This window comes from Sturnira hondurensis, unplaced genomic scaffold (genome assembly GCF_014824575.4).
Source record: "Sturnira hondurensis isolate 20B ecotype Veracruz unplaced genomic scaffold, ASM1482457v3 Scaffold0004136, whole genome shotgun sequence".
In the NCBI taxonomy this organism is placed as follows: Eukaryota; Metazoa; Chordata; class Mammalia; order Chiroptera; family Phyllostomidae; genus Sturnira; species Sturnira hondurensis.
In genome coordinates, this window is record NW_028076767.1 from 20,302,270 (window position 1) to 20,322,444 (window position 20,175).

A 20,175-nucleotide genomic window follows, 5' to 3' on the forward strand; every position below is an offset into this window, starting at 1 on the left:
TGTATTCTGGGTAGTTTCATAAGCCTTACCTTTAATCCATTTAAAAAGCCATACCATAGGATATGGAAACTTAGGACCTGAAATAGGTCCTTAGCATACTCAGGGGCCTGTATGAATTTGTTTCTTACATGACTTCTCTCTCACTTCAAATTATAGGCAAGGATTCTAGAGTGTTCTTTACTTTCAAAGAACTGTACTGCTAAAAAAAATCTTGGGTGTCTAGTCCAACCACTTCATATTATGAATAAGAAAACAAAGGCCTAAAGAGGTGTAAGACACAAGCCCAAGGCCCCACAGTGAGCTGGTGAAAGAGCTGGGGTTAGGTGCTCTTCCCATTAAACATACTGTCTCCCTTTCCTAGGAGTGATACTGTATAATGCCCTTTCGTAACCTGTATCCCCACACGAGTAAACAGTCTCCCTCAGGGCTGGTGAAGACAGCCAAAATGCATACCAACAGCATCTGAACAACCTTATAATTTTACTTTTAAGACTACTGGGGGAAATAAACATTACTGCAAATAATATTCCCAGAGGTTGAGAGCAGTATAGAATTCAACTTAGATCTAGTGGAAAAATGCTGTAATTAAAAGGCTTATTGAGTCTGAACTCAGGAAAATACAAGTTGTTAATATATAATTATTGATTTATGAGATTCAAGAAGCAGCAAGTGAGCATGATATAATATTAGAGTACAACCAAAGAAATAAGGAAGCTGGGCAAAAGGTAGTTGATTTTGAACATTTATGCTTGTTTATCTAAAGCTCCCATACTCCACAGTTCTAGTAATTTATTTCAATTAGCATATTTCATACTCAACTTGTCACTATTTCCTGTTAATAAATAATTAAAAGTAGAAAGTTCAGTTTAATCAGTATTCTTTCTGGGACTATTTTATTAAAGCCAAAACAGGATTTAAATTCTTTAGAAAATGAAGTATAAATTGTCCTTCCCGCTGTGACCTTGCAAAAGAACTCATCTGGTGAACCCTTTACCAAAAGGGTAACTGATTTAAAAGGTCCAATCATCTTAGTGTGAGGTCTTAAGCTTCTAGGGATAATAAAGAACCTTTAAAGGAAAGGCACCTGTACAAAAACCACTTTCTATTTGAGAGGCAGCAAGGGATCTCCATAAGTGGTTTTCATTTCCAAGATACATTGGTCCTTTCTGGTTCCCCAACAGCCTTTATAAGCCTGAAGTGCTCTAAGGAGTTGTAGTGTGGTAGAACTGGCTATTTTTCAGGCTCTGAGTGCCACAACCCCTCAAAGACTATCGACACAAGAGAAGTATATGAGTTGATTGCAATGCATAAACCCTGTTTGAAACCTTATTTGGACAAACTGTAAAAAAAAAGTTAATTTGAGATAACCACAGAAATTTGAATACTGGCTATCTGAGCATATCAAGGAAGTATTATTTTTCTAGATGTGCTAATAGTGTTGTACGGTCTTTAAAAAATTTTTCGTTATCTTTTAGAAATAACTCTAAAATATTAAAAATTAATTAGCTTTAAAATAATCAAGAGGGTAAAATGGGTAAAGCACAGATAAAAGGCACGATAGGCTGTGAGCTGAAATTTGTTGAAGCAGGGGGATTTCATGATATCTAATTTTATGTACGTTTAAAATTTTCCATAAAAAAAAAGTCCACACAGAAATAAATGCGTAAGTTTTGAGCAAAACCTATCATAACCTACTTTAGATCTTGCTGACTATTTTTCTTCTTCCGAGGGGGTTTCTTCTTCTTCGGTTTATTTGCACTGGTATTATTTTGCTTATTGTTTACCCCGAAATGGCCTGCAGAGATGTCACTCTGCAGTAAGTTGACCAATAATGGGCTTGTTAGCGTGACGTCCTTATTGACTGGGAAGCCTGGATTCTGACCACAGGACATCTGATTTCCATTGGGTGCTCCGCTGAAAGGTGCATTGAAAGGCATTCCATGGCCTGAGAAGTGGTTTCCCGAGGCACTGTTTCCCTGCATGGCCTGCACATGGGGGGGAACCATGTTCGTTTGTTGCATGCTAACATCAGGCATCATTTGAGACAAGCTGACATCATTATTTGCTGTAGTAGCAGGATCACCATGCTGCTGGGCCATGTGTGAGCTGGGCCCTGGTGGCCGTAACACCTGCCCCTGAATCCCCATAACCTGAGAAGGACTGCTGTTCACAGGCCCTTGCTGGGGTAGCATCTGTCCTGACATCTGTCCTGACATCTGTCCCGTAAACTGCACCATGTTTCCTTGCATGTTTGGAGTTGGTCCCCTCATTATCTGTGCTGGTCCCGGCATGACATTGGATTGGTTCTGAGTGTTAAACTGCTGCTTATTCCCCTGCATTTGATTGGTCATGATCTGCTCTATCATTGGGTTCTGTTGGAGCAAAACTTGCCCCTGAGGCCCCATCATCTGGTTGTGCGTCGCCATCATTTGTGGGCCCTGCTGGGTAAGCATTTGCTTGGGTGGGGTCATCCTTTGGGGCGAAGGCCCAAGATTTTGGCTCTGAGGGTTCACCATCATCTGGCCCTGTGGCATAAGCGGGGTCCTTGGAAGGATCATAGGGTTTTGAGGGTTCAAGCTTCCTTGTTGCTGGACCATCTGGCCTTGGGAGGGCACAATCTGCTGGTGCATGCTCATCAGCTGAGATGGTGGGCCCTGCTGGGGCTGGCCTTGCATGTTGCCCAGGTTCACCTGAGGAACCCCAGAACTACCAGCCTGCTGGTTGTTCATGTTGCCATGAATTCCCATGAGGCTGGGCTGCATCATATTTGGTGGCCCATGGGACACTTGAATCTGGTTTTGAGGAGGACCAGCTCCTTGACCACCTTAAAACAAACAAACAAACAAAGTTTCAGAAAGAAATACTATCATCTTATTGGTATTAAGATACTAAAATTACCTTAATTAGAAAAACACCCACCACCCATATATCCTCTGACCAACATAAACAAATGTGCGTGCTTGACACACTTTCTGTGGGTTTTCTAAAGTATGGAGATTTGACTGTGGGATAATTGTTACATTCTCAATAATCATACAATAGAGAAGAATCCATTTCATTACTCCTATTAGGTAACTTAAAGATAACATTTCAAAGATCAATAAAGTTTACTTTCTTTTACAGTAAAGGAAGAGCAAGGCAGCAACTCATTATTTAAAAAGGACTTGTACTCCACAACTCACTGAATCTGTTGCTGGCCAAATGAATTTTTCCTAAACTGATGAATGGGGTTCCACCCTCCAGGCCTGCTTGGGTTTCAGCCTCCAGCTGTGGATGTCAAGGTGAGCTCTGGACAGCATGTTGGGGAGATCACGGAGTAGGGTTGATTAAAGTGACAGCCAAGTTCAATGAAAACTTGTGCTTTTTCCTGGGACTCTTTGGGTAGAACATGGCATCTTCCCTGTGATACCTGCCCTCACTTGCAGGGTCTAGTAACAGATCTCAGTTTGGGGTGGGACCTGGGCCTTAAGAGAACATGTGTGAATATGTCACAGGGTATGGACTGGTTTTAGCCTTTCCTGAATTAAATAAATATGGACAGTGAGGAGATTAAAAAGAAGATGAAAATTAATGAAAAACACGTAGGCTAGTGAAATAAGCCCTGCTTTAGATGAGTCAAGGAAACAAAGAATGTGATACACCTTCTTGGAAAACCTCAATAATGTTGACAAGACATTTAAAAAATGCTTCTTGAAAAAGTAATAACTACCTGTGTGATACCTGGATGCCGCACTTTAAAGAAAAGAATACGTAATACTTCCTAAGGACAGATCTCCTCTGCCCCAGTGTGGTAAAAATTATTTAATCCTGATCTGAAAGCTGAGCCTCCGGTAGGAGTCAAACTGACAGATGACCCAGAAGCTGTAGATACAGAATAGTTAAAAGGGATATTAAAACTTCAGTGACCATCCTCTTGGCAGTTCTTGGTGGACCCCGTGGGACATGTTCTATTCTTCTCAGTGATTTCTAATTTAGACAAAGAACACTGCCTGGTTTGTTGCATTGCTTACTTATTTTGGGTCTTTGGGATTTTCCTATAGCTACTTGCATTATATCTCCCTTCTTACTAAATAACCTTCTAGCTTATTTTATCTCCCTTTTATTTTTCACTATTAAATGGGGACTAGAACGTGGCAGGCACAACAAAGTTATGAGGCTAGTCCATGCTCCAGCCAGGGAGGCAGGAGACAAACTGTCTGTTGCTCACATTATTCAGAGTTTTCCTGAAACTCAAGGAAGATTTGCTAAACCAGTCTTATAAGCTCTTAAGGTGAACTCCATTAACACTGTATATAAACTGAATATGCCAGTGTATATTCATCCAATCAACAATTATTTATTGAGTGCCTACATACAAAGCACTTTTGGTACTAAGGTAACATCAATAAACAAGATAGACCAAACCCCTGACACCTTGAAGTCTGGTTGGCATAAGACAATAACAGATGAGTATTTTTACAGGAAGAAGTAAAAGCTAACAGGTAAAAATAAAGTAGGGTAAGAGTACAGAAAAAGGCAGGCAGGGCTAGAGATATCTGATATGGGATAAAGGGGGAAATGAAAACAGTATGTGGGAGGCACCATATACAAATGTACAGAGCTGTGTTTGGGTAGAGGAATCATGATTTTATCACTGTTTCAAAACCTCCTACAGAAAACATGATTTCACAAAGCTCAGGAATGCAGTTTTGCACCAGCAAATAGGGAAAGACAAGCAGTTTGCCCTAACCCTTGCCCTTCAAGAGGTAGTTTGAACTATTTCTTGTTAACTTAGAATTTTTCTCATTCCTTAGTGATTTACAATTAAAGCTGGAACCACACAACTAAATTAACTCCAAGTGAGGATGGAGTCGAGGAAATATTTGCACTAACTCAGTCCTAACTGCCTGAATGAGAAAGGGTAAGAGGATTACTTGTATGATACCTAAGCAACCAAAAACATGAAGTCTGAGCTTATATAACACTGTTTTACAAACACTTTTTTTAACTGTTCTGCTCCACTCTATTTCTCCTTCAAAATTTCTTATATGCAATACACTGTTGGCATTAAACCAGTACTGATTGAAGTCTGGTCTTTGAATACCACTGTGTAAATCAGAATTCAGACACTCAGCATAATAAACACAGCTAACATCCACTATATAGAGATTTTTAAAGTGGTAGCTGTCCAAAATGCCATGTGCCTCCATATGCCTTTGTACCTATAGTTTTCTCTGCCACAAACACCTTTTGCCCCAAAACACCTTTTTACTAACTCGGGGGTTGGCAAACTATAGTCCATGAGCCCAATCAGGGAGTGTGGTTACAAACTGCTGCCAGTTTGTAAATAGAACACAGCCAATACACAGCCTTTATGTATTGTCTCTGGCTATTTCTGTACCACAACAGCAGAGTTTAGTTGCCAAGCTTAAAATATTTACTATTTGGTTCTTCTCAAAAAAGAAGAAATTGCTATAACTCAAGTTTCACCTCCTTTCTTTAGGCATTTCCAGGTTCATGAGACATTTTACCTACTTTCGGTACTTCAATTACTGCCTTGAAAGAATAATTCATATTTAAGGGTTTGAAATTAAGGGAAGAAACCAGGATCTATGTTTACCTTTGTTGCTTATCACAGTATCTACCACACAACGCTCAATAAATGCTTGCTGAATAAATCATAGAAAACAAACCTGCATGCTGGACATTTTGATTTGCTTGCAGCTGAGGGGCTCCTGAATTCCCAGGGGTGGTTGCTGTTGTCGAAGGCACCTGACCTTGCATAAAGTTCGGATTGGCCTGTCCTGCTGAGAAGCCAGGTGGGAGGCGTTTAGGCATTCCTTAATAGAAAACAATGAGTAAGGCAGTTACCTGGCAAATTTATACTCTTGCTTAGATGTGGAATGAATAAGGAAGGATGAGCTGCATGAAGTCTCCACTGGCTTAGCTCTCTGTCACACTGGTAAGATCTTTAATAATCAGGTTGGGAAAGATGGTTAAAAAAATCAACACAATCTCTTACATGAGCATTGTCAAAATGAAAAAGAAATACTAAAAAATTTACACTTAGAACATGCCAAGGAAAAGATGGCAATCTGCTCCCTAAATGTGATCTGAGGCCACGTCACAGCAAGGTTTAGAGCTCTTTATTTTCCTCTGTAATAGAGTGAACCCCCAAACTTTACCTACTTTAACACAGGTACCAATGGAATAAATTCTCTCATGTTCAAACAAATTCGTAAGAAATACTATAAAACAAAAGCTGGGTCCTGATATTAAGCACAGATAGGTGGTTTGGTTTTTTTCCCCCCTCCATTGAGGGAAATAGATGACAATCTCCTTTGTAAAAAAATTCCCCCCATTATCATTTTTTAGAAATGATTTACAGGAGCTTCAAAGTTAGGCTATATAAAATTTATCATCACGCCTTTCTCTCATAAAGTTTGCTGCAATTTTAACAGCTTTGGTACCAAAAACCACGCTCTAACAGAATCTCGCTGAAGTATTACTTCTTTTTATAGGAAAGTTTAATTTCAGAAAATCTGTAATAAGGAGAATCTCAGAACCCACTCATTGTTTATAACATAGGCCTTGATGTGGCCAGATCACCTAGGTGAGCACATCAACTGCTCTATGAAAGCATCAAGACCTAAAGCTCACTTAAATTTTTTTGTGTTAGTCCATTTATTTTTTTAAGGGCCAAATTTTTCAGTGTCCTGAAAAACACTTTGTAGGCAAATATGCATTTGTCCTTTAGCAGTGACAAGTCCCCATTTGCATGCTTCCATTGTAATTAAATCATAAATCGCTTTCGCAGGAGAGACTACCCAGCTTCCACTGATCCAGGGCTAGATGCCCAGAACAGTGAAATTTAGAGCTGAAACATTCTTGCATTTTCTAAAAACTTCTTAGGATTAAAATATTGAAGCCTGCACGTCTATAAAATTAATTGTAAGAGAGTGAAAAGACTGATGAGCAACTTAATTTCACCAGAAAATATGGGAACATGCCTTTGCTATGTCGCACTAAAGATGCAAGGGTTTTTTCTGGGTAGGCAATGGGTGTCTTTTGGTGGGGGGGGTGTTTATCAGATAATGACATTACTGACACTCTCTATACCTTACTGAAAAGCTCCAAGCACATTCATGTGCACTAGATCAATGATTAATAAGAATAAATAATAAACATGGAGATGGATAAGTTTTACTGTAATCGTTTTACCTCACACATTAAGCTCCATTGCTTTTTCTTCATACAAGAGGCACCTTACAAAATAAATAAATAAATCTCCTTTAGGTATAACTGGTGGAATTCCCTCTCTAAGGAGCAGGCATTGGCATTATAAAACTATAAAAGTCAATGATTTCTGAACTTACTCCCCTTTAATACTTTAATCAAATTTAACACATATCATGCTATGTTACTAATTTAGGATTATCAAAATTGAAGACTAGATGGGCCTTTTCCCCAATAAGACTCTGTACTTTTCATTTTTGCTCTATTGCATAATCTTAATTTTTTCTATAGCTGAGCATTATGTTAATCCAATGCATATTTCTTTTTGACATTTTAATTTACTAGTACAAGTTCAAGCAAAAACAATTTGAAAACAAAATGAGCATCTCTATATTGAATTTTACCTGTATTTTTATCCAGAGGGCTAGCTCAACCATAACCAGTAAGATAATGCATAATGTATCAAATTAACTAATTTATATTAAACGTCACCACTATATCCACAAAGCCAAATAATTACATCCTTATTTCACTCCCTCTATTATCTCAAAATTGTAGTTCCACTAAGATCTATCTCCAGTAGATTTACTAACACAAATAGCTTCAGTGTTCCTCACCTCCTAGGCCTGGATGTAAACTCTGTGGCCCCTGGTTTGGTGGTTGCTGCTGCATCACCATGAAGTTAGGTGGCACGTTTCCCTGTTGAACCATAGGATTCCGACCTGGAGAGCTGACAGGCTGTTGAAATCCCTGGGGAAGTGGGTTATTTTGAGGTGGCCTTGGTCCCATCTGCTGCTGAGTTTGGTTAACCGTTGGGGAGGATGCAGGGGATCCCTGCTGGAAGGAGGAGGGTGAGGAGGCAGGAGACTTGTTGGTGAGATGGGGCTGCTGCAGGGGTGTTGGAACCCTGGAGGGCCCTCCCTGCATGCTCTTCATCTGAGGAGCTGTGAACTGGCCTGGATTGCTCATCTGAGGAAAGTTTGTATGGGCTTGTGAGGCTTGCTGGCTGCCAAAGGGATATGGAGGGGGAGGGTGGGAAGGTGTCTGTACCGTGGCTAAGGATGGTCTTGCCTGGAGTTGCTGCTGCATTGGGCCAGGCAAGGGAGCCTTCTTCCACCCTTGGTTTGCAGTCATTGTCCCCAGAGAACCCTGGGCTGGAGGAGGCTGAAGGGCTCCGGAAGGCAGCTGGTTCCAGCCTGGAGGAACAGGCACCTGAGTTGGGGCAGTAAACTGGGGTCGAATTCCCTGTGGTTGTTGCTGCTGATGTTGCTGTGGGGGTCTTGCCTGCAACTGTTGCTGCTGCTGTTGCTGCTGCTGTTGTTGTTGATGCTGCTGCTGCTGCAGCTGGGGAAAATTAGCCGGGTTCATTTGTCTGTTCACAGGGACAGGCTGCATTGGGTGATGCGGGGGTGCTAAAGATCCTGAGGGATGACTTTGCTGCTGTATATGGAGCCCAGAGAGGAGTGGATCCATTGTATCTGTTTAAAGACAGTTAACAAAGCAAAAATTAACTTAGTGCAACTGAGATTCTAGAACAGTAGTCTTGGCAATTCTGTAAATATAGAGTAAAATCTGCTGGGACCATTTGGTGAAATGTTTGTGAACATCTTCTACATGCAAAGCAACATACCAGAATGACATAAAGATAAATCTCGTCTAAAAGAGCTTATGATTCAAAAGTGGACATAAGAGCCAAACATAAAATGTGGCCTGGTATTTTCAAAGCACATTCTGGGAACTATGTTCATTAGTGTTATAGAAAATAAATAAAAACAAAACACAGTCAATTAGGTTTGGAAAACAGTGGACCTAACAACTTTAGAAAGGTTCCTTCACTGTAAGACTTTCGGTGCCTCTAGTATGTTAATTTTGTACCTCCAGGAGGATGATCAAATTATCAAATTTACTTCACCATTTAGAATGCTCTTATAATGGGGTACCTTGCAGGAATAAGTAGGCCAAAAATGCATTTTTAGGAATGTTGTGGTAAGACTGGTAAGAGAATAATAAGAAACTCAGAGAAGGAAATAATGACTTTTAGCTTGAAGAAATTAGGGCAGATTTTGTAAAGAGGTGGCATTTAAGTCGGGCAGTTGGGAATTGCATCAAAGACAGATGAATTGTGTAATCATCTGTGCACAGAGTTCCAGCCACTTTGATCCTAAAAGACTGGGGGTAGTTACCTGACTGAGAAGCAGGGCGAGGAGTCCTGGGCTGCAGCTCTGAATTGTGGCCTGGTGCCATCATGGAAGATGACACATTTCCACCCTGGGGTATCATAACAGTGGCTGGGTTGGTCATTCTTATTAATCCTAGAGAAAAAAAATTCTAGAATAGAGTACTGGAATTGACACAGTATTTGTTTTTAATGAAATATTTCAAGAATATGAAAAATTTCTGTACCATCATCTACCTTATACACATCCAAGAATTTTGCCCCATATCCTTCAGATACATATGTATATATACCCCAGAAACCCCCACTCCTTCCCAGTCTCATTCCATTCCCTCCCTCTTACCTTATAATTGGAGTTAACAGTTTCATGGATATTTTATTTTTCATTTTTTAATTTCTTTTCCATATACGTAGGTTAATTGCATTGCATTTTGTATGCTTTTAATCTTCATGTAAGTGGCATTACATTATATGTAGTCTTCAGATTCCTTTTAATCATGCATGCTTTATTTCTTTTCATTTTTTAATTTCTTTTCTATATATGTAGGTAAATTGTATTGCATTTTGTATGCTTTTAAAAAAATTTATTTATTTATCTTTAGAGAGGAAGGGAAGGAGAGAGGGAGAGAAACATCAATGTATGATTGCCTCTCATGGGTCCCCTGCTGGGAACTGGCCTGCAACCCAGGCATGTGCCCTGACTGGGAATTGAACCACCATCCTTTGGTTCACAGGCCCGCACTCAATCCACTGAGTTACACCAGCCAGGGTGCATTTTGTATGCTTTTAATCTTCATGTAAATGACACTATATTATATGTAGCCTTATTTCCTTTTGCACTGAATATTATTTTTTGCGCTTTATTCATCTTGACTGCCATTAATAATGCTCCATTTTACAGAACCCATACATCCATTTCTCCTGTTAATAAATACTAATAAGCCCCACCTTACCCCACTCTAACTTTGCATTCTTAGAACTTTGTAATGTCCTGTATTCTTGTGGACAGGAGCAGAGTGTCTTTACACTATGTAATTATAATTGCTAGGTTTTAAAGTATAAGCATATTCAATTTTACTAGATATCGGTAAAGTGATCTCAAAAGTGGTTATACCAGTTTATACTCCAACTAGGTTTCTGGAACTTCTCTTGCTCCATAGCTCTCTAATTTCTGATACTGTTATGTTTTTCAGGATTTAGCATCTATGTTCATAAGTGATAACAGCCTATAATTATATTCTCTTCTGGTCCTCCTTTAATTTTGGCATCAAGATAAAAATAACTTCAAACTGAGTTGAAGAGCATCTTTCCTCTTTTTCTATGCTGTGGAAAAATACATCTATCTGTTCTTTAAATATTTAGTGAAATTCACCTGTAAAATCAACTGGGCCTATGGGTTGTACTATCAGTTCATAGGGAAACAGATTTTTATTTATTTCAATTTTTAAAGTAGTTTTCGATTTTTCAAGTTTCTGTATCTCATTAATAAGTCAGTTTGAATTATGTTTTAAAATTTATTAGCACAAAGTTATTCATGGGATACCTTTCCCCTTTTTTAAAAAATTGAGACATAATTCACATACTATAAAAAAATACATTCTTTTAATGTACACACTTTCTCCCCCATTCTTTGTACTGCCCGTGCCTCTTTTTTCACTTGTTTTACGATTCATCAATTTAGTTGGCTTTCCAAGAAAACATTTTTTGGTTTTGCTCCTCTGTTCTACTGGGCTTCTTAAAATTCATGCTTTACTTATTTCTGCTCTTATCTTTATTATTTCCTTCCTCCTAAATTATTACTCTGCTGTTGTTTTTTTCAATTCTTAAGTCAGACGCATAGCTTGTTAATTTCAGTTAAAGTTCTGCTCTAATATAAGTATCCGAAGGCTTAATTTTCTTCCAAGTACTTTACTGACATCTCACAAATTCTGATATGTGCTGCTCTCATTATTCCACTCTAAATATTTTCTTATGTCTATGATTATTGATTTTGAAAAAAAATCATTGGGTATTTAGAATGTATTTTTTAATTTCTAAAAATATGGAATATTTTAGTTAGGGTTTGTTTTTTCTTTTTTTTTTTGCCACGGACCTAGTTACACTACGTATGGGTTAGAAAACAGAATCTGTGTGGTACCAATATTTGGCCTTTACTAAAATTTGTTTTTAGAATAATACATGGTCAGCTTATATAAATGTTCCATTTATGCTTGAAAAGATTAAGAACCCTTAAATTATTAGTGCATGATTTCCATCAGTTAGCCCTTGAACAACATGGGTTTGAACATGCAGGTGCACGTGTGGATTTCTTTCAATAAATACGTAAGTACTACAAGTGTATTTCCTCTTCCTTATGATTTTTCTTAATAACATTTCCTTTTCTCTACCTTTTATATCATAAGAATGCAGCTTATAATACACACAATATACAAAAGGAGTGTTAAAATCAACTGTCTATGTTATAGTAAGGCTTCCAGTCAATAATAGGCTATAAGTACTTAAGTTTTGGGGGAGTCAAAAGTTATATTGATTTATTATTGCATGGATGGTTGGGGTCCTTAAATCTCTGTGTTACTCAAGGTCAACCATATACCCATTGTATCAAATCACTTTAATTATGTTAGTCATAATATCCTTACCAATTTTTTATAAGCTCAATACATCAATTACTAACAGAGGTATGTTAAAATTTCCCCTAAGATTTGCTATTTTCATGAAATTCTGTCCATTTTTGCCTCACATATTTTGAGGCTAGCTTATTAAGAACATACAAGTTTAATTACCTTTTTGTAGAATTTCTTCTCTACTTGTAGAATGGTACTACTTCTTATTTATTCTCCATAAAGCTTTTTACCTTAAATTGTGTTTTTTATCTGATAAAAAGAGTCCCCCTTTTCTTGGTTAATATTCATTTGGATTATCTTTTTCCCTATCCTTTTAACTATGAATTGAGTCCTTATAATTTATGTTTCCTATAAGAGCACACAGCTAAATCTGATTTTATTATTGAATTTGATTACTTTCATGTTTCCAGAGTCCATAGTCCATCTGATTTTATTGTTAAATACTGGTATATTTTAGTTTATCATTTTATGATACCACTGCTTTTTACCCTTCTTTTTCTGTGTTTTCCTATTTTTCCTGAATTTTATTGTCCTTCATCTGTCCTTCCTTTCTACCCCTCCACTAACAGTTCAGAAGTTATAGACTCTATTTCTATTATTTTAGTGACTATATTTTAAATGTCAACAGACATATTTGACTTAAAGTCTAAAGACAATATATAATCATCATTATACTAAATAAGTCAATGCTTATTTGGAAATATTTACCCCAGGTTAACCAATTATTTAGCTCACCATTCTTTCTTAGCTTTTATTTCTTCCATCTTAGGTTCAATTTTCTTCTTCCTGAAGTACATCCTTGAGCAGTTCAATTAGCAAGGGTCTGTCTGTTAATGGTAAATTTTCTTAGTCTCTTTGAAAAGGTCTTTATTTCATACTAATGTTGATAGTGTAGCTAAGTTTAAAATTCTGGGCTGTCAATAATTTTTCTCATCACTTTGAAATATTCCAGTGTTTCCTGGCTTCCAATGTTGCTGCTGAGAAATTAGCTGTGGGTTTGACAGTCTTTCCTTTGTAAATAATTGGTCTTTCACTTTGAGTTGCTTTTAACATTCTCTTTGTCTTTCATGTTCTGTAGCTTTACAATTTTGTGTCCAGATACAGATTTATTTTTATTTGTAGTGCTCAGGATTACTGGGCTTCTGAATCTTGAGGACTCATTTCTTTCACCAATTCTGGAAAAAGTTCAGCCATTCTCTATTTAACTATTGTCCCTCCTCCATTTATCTTCTTCTGGAACTATTTTCAGACTTATGTTAGACCTTCTCATTTTACCCTTTATGTCTCTTAACCTTTTTCATATTTCTGTCTTTTATTTTTTTCTCTGCTGTATTCTGGGTAAGTTCTTCAAGTTTACCTTCCCATTCAGCTGTGTCTAATTTGCTGAATAAGTTATTTACTTCAATAATTAAAAAATTTCTATAAGTTCTGTTTATGTTTTGATAGTGTCTTGTCCTCTTAAGACTTTCATAATTTTGAATACCCTAATATTCCCATTATCTAGAATTCATATTAACTAGAGGGAGGGAGTCTATTCCTACATGTTATACATTTAAAGTATAATCTCATTTATAGTAGGCTTTAACTATGAAAATCTGAAATGGCTTGGGTTGAGAATGTGCCTCTCCAGAGCTTCAACAATTATTACCAGCCTAGAACCACTTAATGACTTAGCTTGGCTGTTCCAGAGTCATTTCAATAATACAGGGTGGGGAAAAAGTAGGTTTACAGTTGTTTGTATGGAAAATAATACAATATTAATGAATAATAACATGAAAATAAATTCTGTGTTTCATGTTCTCAGAACTATAAACCTACTTTTGCCCCAGGGCAAAAATGTCCAACCTGCATGAGGGTAGAGAAAACAATTCCAAAAACACCATTTCCCTCAGCCCCAACTAGGAGCCCAGGCCGAGAGAGGCAAGTTTGGGGTTTGTCTTTCTATGCCAGAGGGCAAAAATGTTCAAATCTATCTTTCACTGAAAATTCAGGCTTCATGTGGAATTCTGAGTTCTAACTGTCTTCTTTATGTGGACCCAAGTCAAGGCTTCATATTTTATCTCTTCCTGGCCATTAAAATTCAAATCCCTTGGCCCCTACACAATCTCCTCATTTGTTTAATGCCGTCTAATTTTTTTTCTTTGACTTCTTTCTTGCCTGGGGGACCTCCCTCACTCTCTCACATGCTCAACTGTGCATTAAATGTAATATTCTTATATGGCATTTTTAGGTGTTTCGTGGAAGAGGGCAAATGGGTAAATGGTCATCTGCTGAAAATTGATTTGTTTTTGAGGAACTCCATTCCATTTTTCAAAGGTGGTAATTAGACAGTAAGAAAGTTCCTGGGAGATAAGTAGCATGTTTCTTGTCTACAATCAGCCTCCTACACTCAGAAACGCTCAAGCACAGGCTGACTACATGCTCAGCAGTAATACTACAAAATACATTCCAGTACTAGGTAGGAATTTGGACTAGAACCATGGTTCACAACTTTGGGGGAACACCATTTTGTCTCCCAGGTGACATTTAGCAAGGTCTGGAGACAGTTTTTGTTGACACTACTGGGAAGAAGGGGTGGCGGTGTTCCTGGCATCTGGTGGGTTGAGGCTAGGGATGCTTCTAAACCCACAATGCACAAGACAGCTCCCGACAGCAAAGCCTTATCAGCCCAAAGCATCAACAGTGACAAGGTTGAGAAATCACGTCTAAATGACTGCTATGATATCCTCACTAATCTTGAGGTTCTCTAAAACTATGGGGGGAAAAAGACTATGGATATGGTTTTTTTTTTTTTTAAATGTATGGTTGCCTTTTGTGCGTCCCCTGCTGGGAGCTGGCCTGCAGGGAACTGGCCTGCAACCCAGGCATGTGCCCTGACTAGGAATTGAACCGCGATCCTCTGGTTCACAGGCCTGTGCTCAATCCACTGAGCTACGCCAGCCAGGGCTTGGATATGGTTTTAATTACAAAAAACTTCTGCTTATCAATTTTCTGTTACTAATGCTGAAACAGTACTAAGAAAAAATCATGATCTAAGACATTCTAGATACACAATTCCCAATTTGCTTACTTTTGTTTTATAGGGTACTAAGATCACCTTTCCCAGGAAAAATTCCTCTTCTTAGTTTAACTTTATATTAAATGTCTTTGCATCCACTGTCCCTATGGACAATAGAGAAAAACAAGCCTGAAGTATGCCTGGCAGTAAAAAAAGATTAGGGGTTAAAATGTTATTGTGACTACAGATCACTACTAGCTCATTATTCCTGAAACTTCATATTGTATATATTATCAGAATCACTGGTCTATACTAAACCTAACCTAATTTTAACCTAAAGCTTCTAAGTTTCCTATGTTGACAATGAACTACATATATCACTACATTTTACACTGATTTTCCAGAGATACTTATATGCTTGCTATATGCAGACACTAAGAGTTATTTGCCAGACACTAGGAGAGCTTGCAATTAGTGTGTTGAGATCACATTAATGGGGTCCTAACATTTTAAGGCTGGAAGGGTTCACTGTTTCTAGAATATAATTAAATATGTTCACAGGATACTAAGACTAGTAAATATTAAGTCATCTGGCAAGGAATTGAGACTAGAACCTGGATTTCCTGAATCTCATCTCATGTCAATTCAATCTTTTACTACTATATGCAACTTAGCTAGGCTCTTCCCACTCTTAAAAACTTTATTCATTTGCAGAGAGGGGAAGGAAGGGGGAAAGAGAAAGAGAGAAACATCAATGTGCAAGAAAAACATCAGTCAGTTACCTCTTGCATGCCCGCAATTGGGGACCTGGCCTGTAACACAGGCATGTGCCCTTCCTGACAGGGAATCAAACCCACGACCTTTTGGTTTATAAACTGATGCTCAATCCACTGAGCCACACCAGCCAGAGTGCCTTTTTTTAAAAAAAGATTTTACTTATTTTTAGAGAGAGGAGAAGGGAGGAAGAGAGGGAGAAAAACATCAATGTGTAGTTGCCTCTCATGTGCCACCTACTTGGGGACCTGGCCTGTAACCCAGGCATGTGCCCTGACTGGGAATGAACTGGCGACCCTTTGGCTCACGGACCAGTGCTCAATCCACTGAGCCACACCAGCCAGGTTTTTTTTTTTAATGTTAGTTTGTTTTATTGGTATTCATCAAACTGCCTTAACACAAAATGCTCAGACTTCTATGGAGAACTACATCTATTGACTCCCTACTATCGCTACCAGGCTGGGTATTTTCCATCTACTATACGTACAGTACTCCACAATAGCCCAACAGCACAAGTCTTGGTATAAAATAGGAATTCAGCAAATGTTTGCTACATGGCTCATCCATCCACCTTCAAGCATGAGTTCAGTAGATTAAATGCACCATTATCTCACCTTGTAGGTGAAGAAACTGTTGCTTGGAGAGATGCAGTGACTAGCTTGAGGTAACCACCAAATGGCAGTGCCAGGATAAAAACCTACTTCCAACTCTATACGGCCAAGTTTCAGCGACTGTTCAGAGCAATGGCTTTATAAACTGAGCTTCTCCCTTTTCTTGCATTTCTTCAAGAGCTGTTGTGGTAGGTGGGGAGGTGAATGACTGGGTATAGTTTCAGGTGCTTACTGTGCTTTAAGCACAGCAGCTATGCTTTTCTGGTTTCTTTGAATAAAAATATCTCACAGCAGAAGTATGAAAGCCACTAGTGCAGTAAAAAGAGCACTGAACTGGGAGTTAGATATGAGATATTAAGCCTACTGCTACTTGCCCTTGGGAAACTTGCTTCCTTTCTTTGAGCCCCACAGCTTCCTCAGCTTTAAATGACAGAGCCAACTCAATTTTAATATCCTGTAATTCACAAAATGTTGAATTCAAGCTCCAAAGAAGACATTTCAGGATTACTAGAAAAGGCAGTAAAAAATGTATTACTCTCTCAGGTTATAAGTATATAAAAACACACAATTTCTCATATACTTCTACAGATTCCACATAAGCATGCAAGAACTCTTAGCTCACGGATCTTCAGCCTTAGAGAAGGGGGGAGTTAGAAAGCTACATTCTCCATTATCTATAAACATCCTGAGGGTAAAAAAATATTTTATTCATTTCTATTTCCAACACCTAGCATAGGTCCTGTCATATAACAAGAGCTCAGTAAATGTTTGCAGCATTGCTCAGTGCTCATCTACCTTTAACCATGAACCCCAAATACTGTAAAGACTATAAGCTTCATGCTCTGTGACTCTAACTAGCTTCCTAATCTTGATTTCCTGAACTAGTAAACAGAGATGTGCCACGAACCCCTGCTATCTTACAGGACCCAAACGATCATACATTAGCAAGTAAAGCCAAAAAAGGAAACCAGTAAAATGTCATACAAATGAATGGAAGATCTCACCTGGACCACCTGCCATGGGAAATCCCGCCTCCATCCTAACTGAATTTCCAGCTCCCATGGGTCCATTCATTCTCACATCTTGGCTTCGGTTCTGAGCCAAAGCCAGGTTGATAGCACCTTCCCCTGGAAATTACAGGTTATAAAAAGGAAACAATCAGAATAAATGCAAGTTTTGTTTAAAAACAGGTACACAAGAGTTGTAGTTTTCTGTTTTTGAAGGATTATGGTAAGTTTACCAATACAAAAATGGTGGGTTCAATACTCTATGGGTCTTTCTCCAACCTCATCTGAGCAGGTTACCTTACAGGAAGCATGAGGAGACCATAACCAATCCTTACAACACAGCAGATGGGCAATGTTTAATGATGTATAGCATCAGCAGAGGGCTCGGAACTCTGAGTATTTATTTTCAACCAGCTCACCAAGAGTGTGTGTGCATGTGCACGTGTGAAGGAAAGTAATGATATGGGGACACTGTAATACTTATGAGCAAAAAACCATTTTCCTTTCAATAACTGCAACGTAAACATATGCAGCAGAGAAATTCATGCAGTGAAGAACAGATAGGTTGTTAAGTATTCACTGATAGATGAGTGGATAAAAATGTGGTACGTAATATACAATGGCACATAACTTAGCCATAAAAAGCCACAGAGAAATACAAATACCATACGATTTCACTTATATGAAGAATCTGCCCTGGCTGGTGTAGCTCGGTGGATTGAGAGCAGGCCTGTGAACCACACGATCGTGGTTCGATTCCCAGTCAGGGCACATGCCTGGGTTGCAGGCCAGTTCCTGGCGGGGGACTCACAAGAAGCAATCATACATTGATATTTCTCTCCTTCTCTCCCTCCCTTCCCCTCTAAATATAAATAAATAAAATCTCTGAAAAAAAAAGAATCTAAATAACAAAATAAAAGAACAAACAAAAGAGAAACAAACTCATGGATACAGAGAACAGATGTTTGCCAGATGGAAGGGAGGTGGGGGATAGATAAAAATGTTCATAAAGAGGGTTAACAAGTGCAAATTGCCAGTTATAAAAACAGTCAGAGGGATGTAAAGTACAACATAGAAATATAGTCAATAATAGTTTAGTAACTATGTATGAAATCAGATGGACATTAGGTTTACTGGGATATCATTTTGTAAGTTATATAAATATCTAATCACTGTGTTGCACACAAGAAACTAATAAACTGCATGTCAATTTTAACTGAAAAAAAAAAAAAGAAAAAAGAGACTAGACAGGTTGTTACTAATCTACCTTTGAGGCATCTGATGATTAGACCAGCACTTGTATAGGATTGTTAATGATTACAAAATCTTGTCTCATTTGAATCTCACAGTGCCTGCTAGGTAATGTCACTAGCAGTGTTCCAAATGAATGTACCCTAAACTTTAGAGGCAACTTAAATCTTACTTATTCTAATGATAAAAGGTCTTTGAAATAAACTTTGGGATACTTCACACCTTTTTATTTTTTTCATTTTGTAACTACCAATTTGTACTTCTTCTTTAAAAAATATATTTTTTAAAAGATTTTATTTATTTATTTATTTTTTAGAGAGAGGGGAAGGGAGAAAGAAAGAGAAGGCGAGAAACACTGATGCATGAGAGAAATGTCATTTGGTTTCTTCTTGCATGTGCCCCAACCAGAATCAAACCAGTGAACTTTTGCTTTGCAGGATGATGCTCAACCTACTGAGCCATGCTGGTCAGGGCAAGAGTGAATTTTTTTAAATCATGTCACCTCACACACAATTCTAATTTGTCCTTAGAATAAAACACAAACCCTTTATAATAATCCATAATACTTCACATGATCTGGCCCTTGCTCAGACCTAATCTCAACACCCTTTGGTTACTGGATTCCAATAAATCAGACCTTTCTCTGTTCTTCTAATAAGTTAATCCCATTCCCAGTTTCGGGCTTTGCAAAGCTGTTCTGACTGCCTGGAATGCCCCTTTCAAAAATCTTAGCATAATTGGTACCCTTTTGATCATCCAAGACGACTTTTAAGTCATCTTCTCAAAGAGGCCTTTTTGACCACCCATCTAAAGTGGCCACCTCCTTTAAGCCTTGTTTTACTTTCTTCATCACATTTATCACTTCGTCATCCTCTTGCTTATGTGTTTACTTGTCTATTTCCTGTCTCCCACCAGGATGCTTCATGAGAGTGAGGGCCCTATCTGTGCTGTTTTTTTTTCTTTTAAAGTTTTTTAAAATATATTTTATTGATTATGCCATTACAGTTGTCCCATTCCCCCCTTCATTCTCCTCTACCCTGCACACCCCTCCCCCACCATTCCCCCTTTAGTTCATGTCCATGTGTCACAAGTTCTTTAGCTTCTACATTTCCCATACTATTCTTGCCCTCCCCCTGTCTATTTTCTACCTACCATCTACGCTACTTATTCTCTGTACCTTTTCCTCCACTCTCCACCTCCCACTCCCCTGTTGCTATCCCTACATGTGATCTCTCCATTTCTGTGGTTCAGTCCCTGTTCTACTTTTTTGCTTAGTTTGTTTTTGTTTTAGGTGTGGTTGTTAATAACTGTGAGTTTGCTGTCCTTTCACTGTTCATATTTTTTATCTTCTTCTTCTTAGATAAGTCCCTTTAACATTTCATATAATAAGGGCTTGGTGATGATGAACTCCTTCAACTTGACCTAATCTGAGAAGCACTTTATCTGCCCTTCCATTCTAAGTGAAAGCTTTGCTGGATAAAGCAATCTTGGGTGTAGGTCTTCGGATTTCATGACTTGG

The 20,175-nt window shown here is 38.3% G+C and overlaps 1 protein-coding gene across 7 annotated transcripts in view; it reads right to left on the reverse strand.

Moving 5' to 3' along the window:
* The window catches only part of NCOA6 (nuclear receptor coactivator 6), a 97,114-nt gene that overhangs the window by 27,231 nt on the left and 49,708 nt on the right, over positions 1-20,175 (reverse strand). For 5 of the 7 annotated variants that reach the window (XM_037043914.1, XM_037043913.1, XM_037043910.1 and 2 more), the window contains 5 exons: positions 17,403-17,525; positions 9,399-9,527; positions 7,833-8,693; positions 5,673-5,819; positions 1,696-2,824 (listed from right to left, as the gene is read on the reverse strand). In XM_037043914.1, the coding sequence (XP_036899809.1) occupies positions 1,696-2,824; positions 5,673-5,819; positions 7,833-8,693; positions 9,399-9,527; positions 17,403-17,525 (2,389 nt within the window). The remainder of the gene's footprint in view (positions 1-1,695; positions 2,825-5,672; positions 5,820-7,832; positions 8,694-9,398; positions 9,528-17,402; positions 17,526-20,175) is intronic. The other 2 variants (XM_037043912.1, XM_037043911.1) reach the window with 2 other exon arrangements.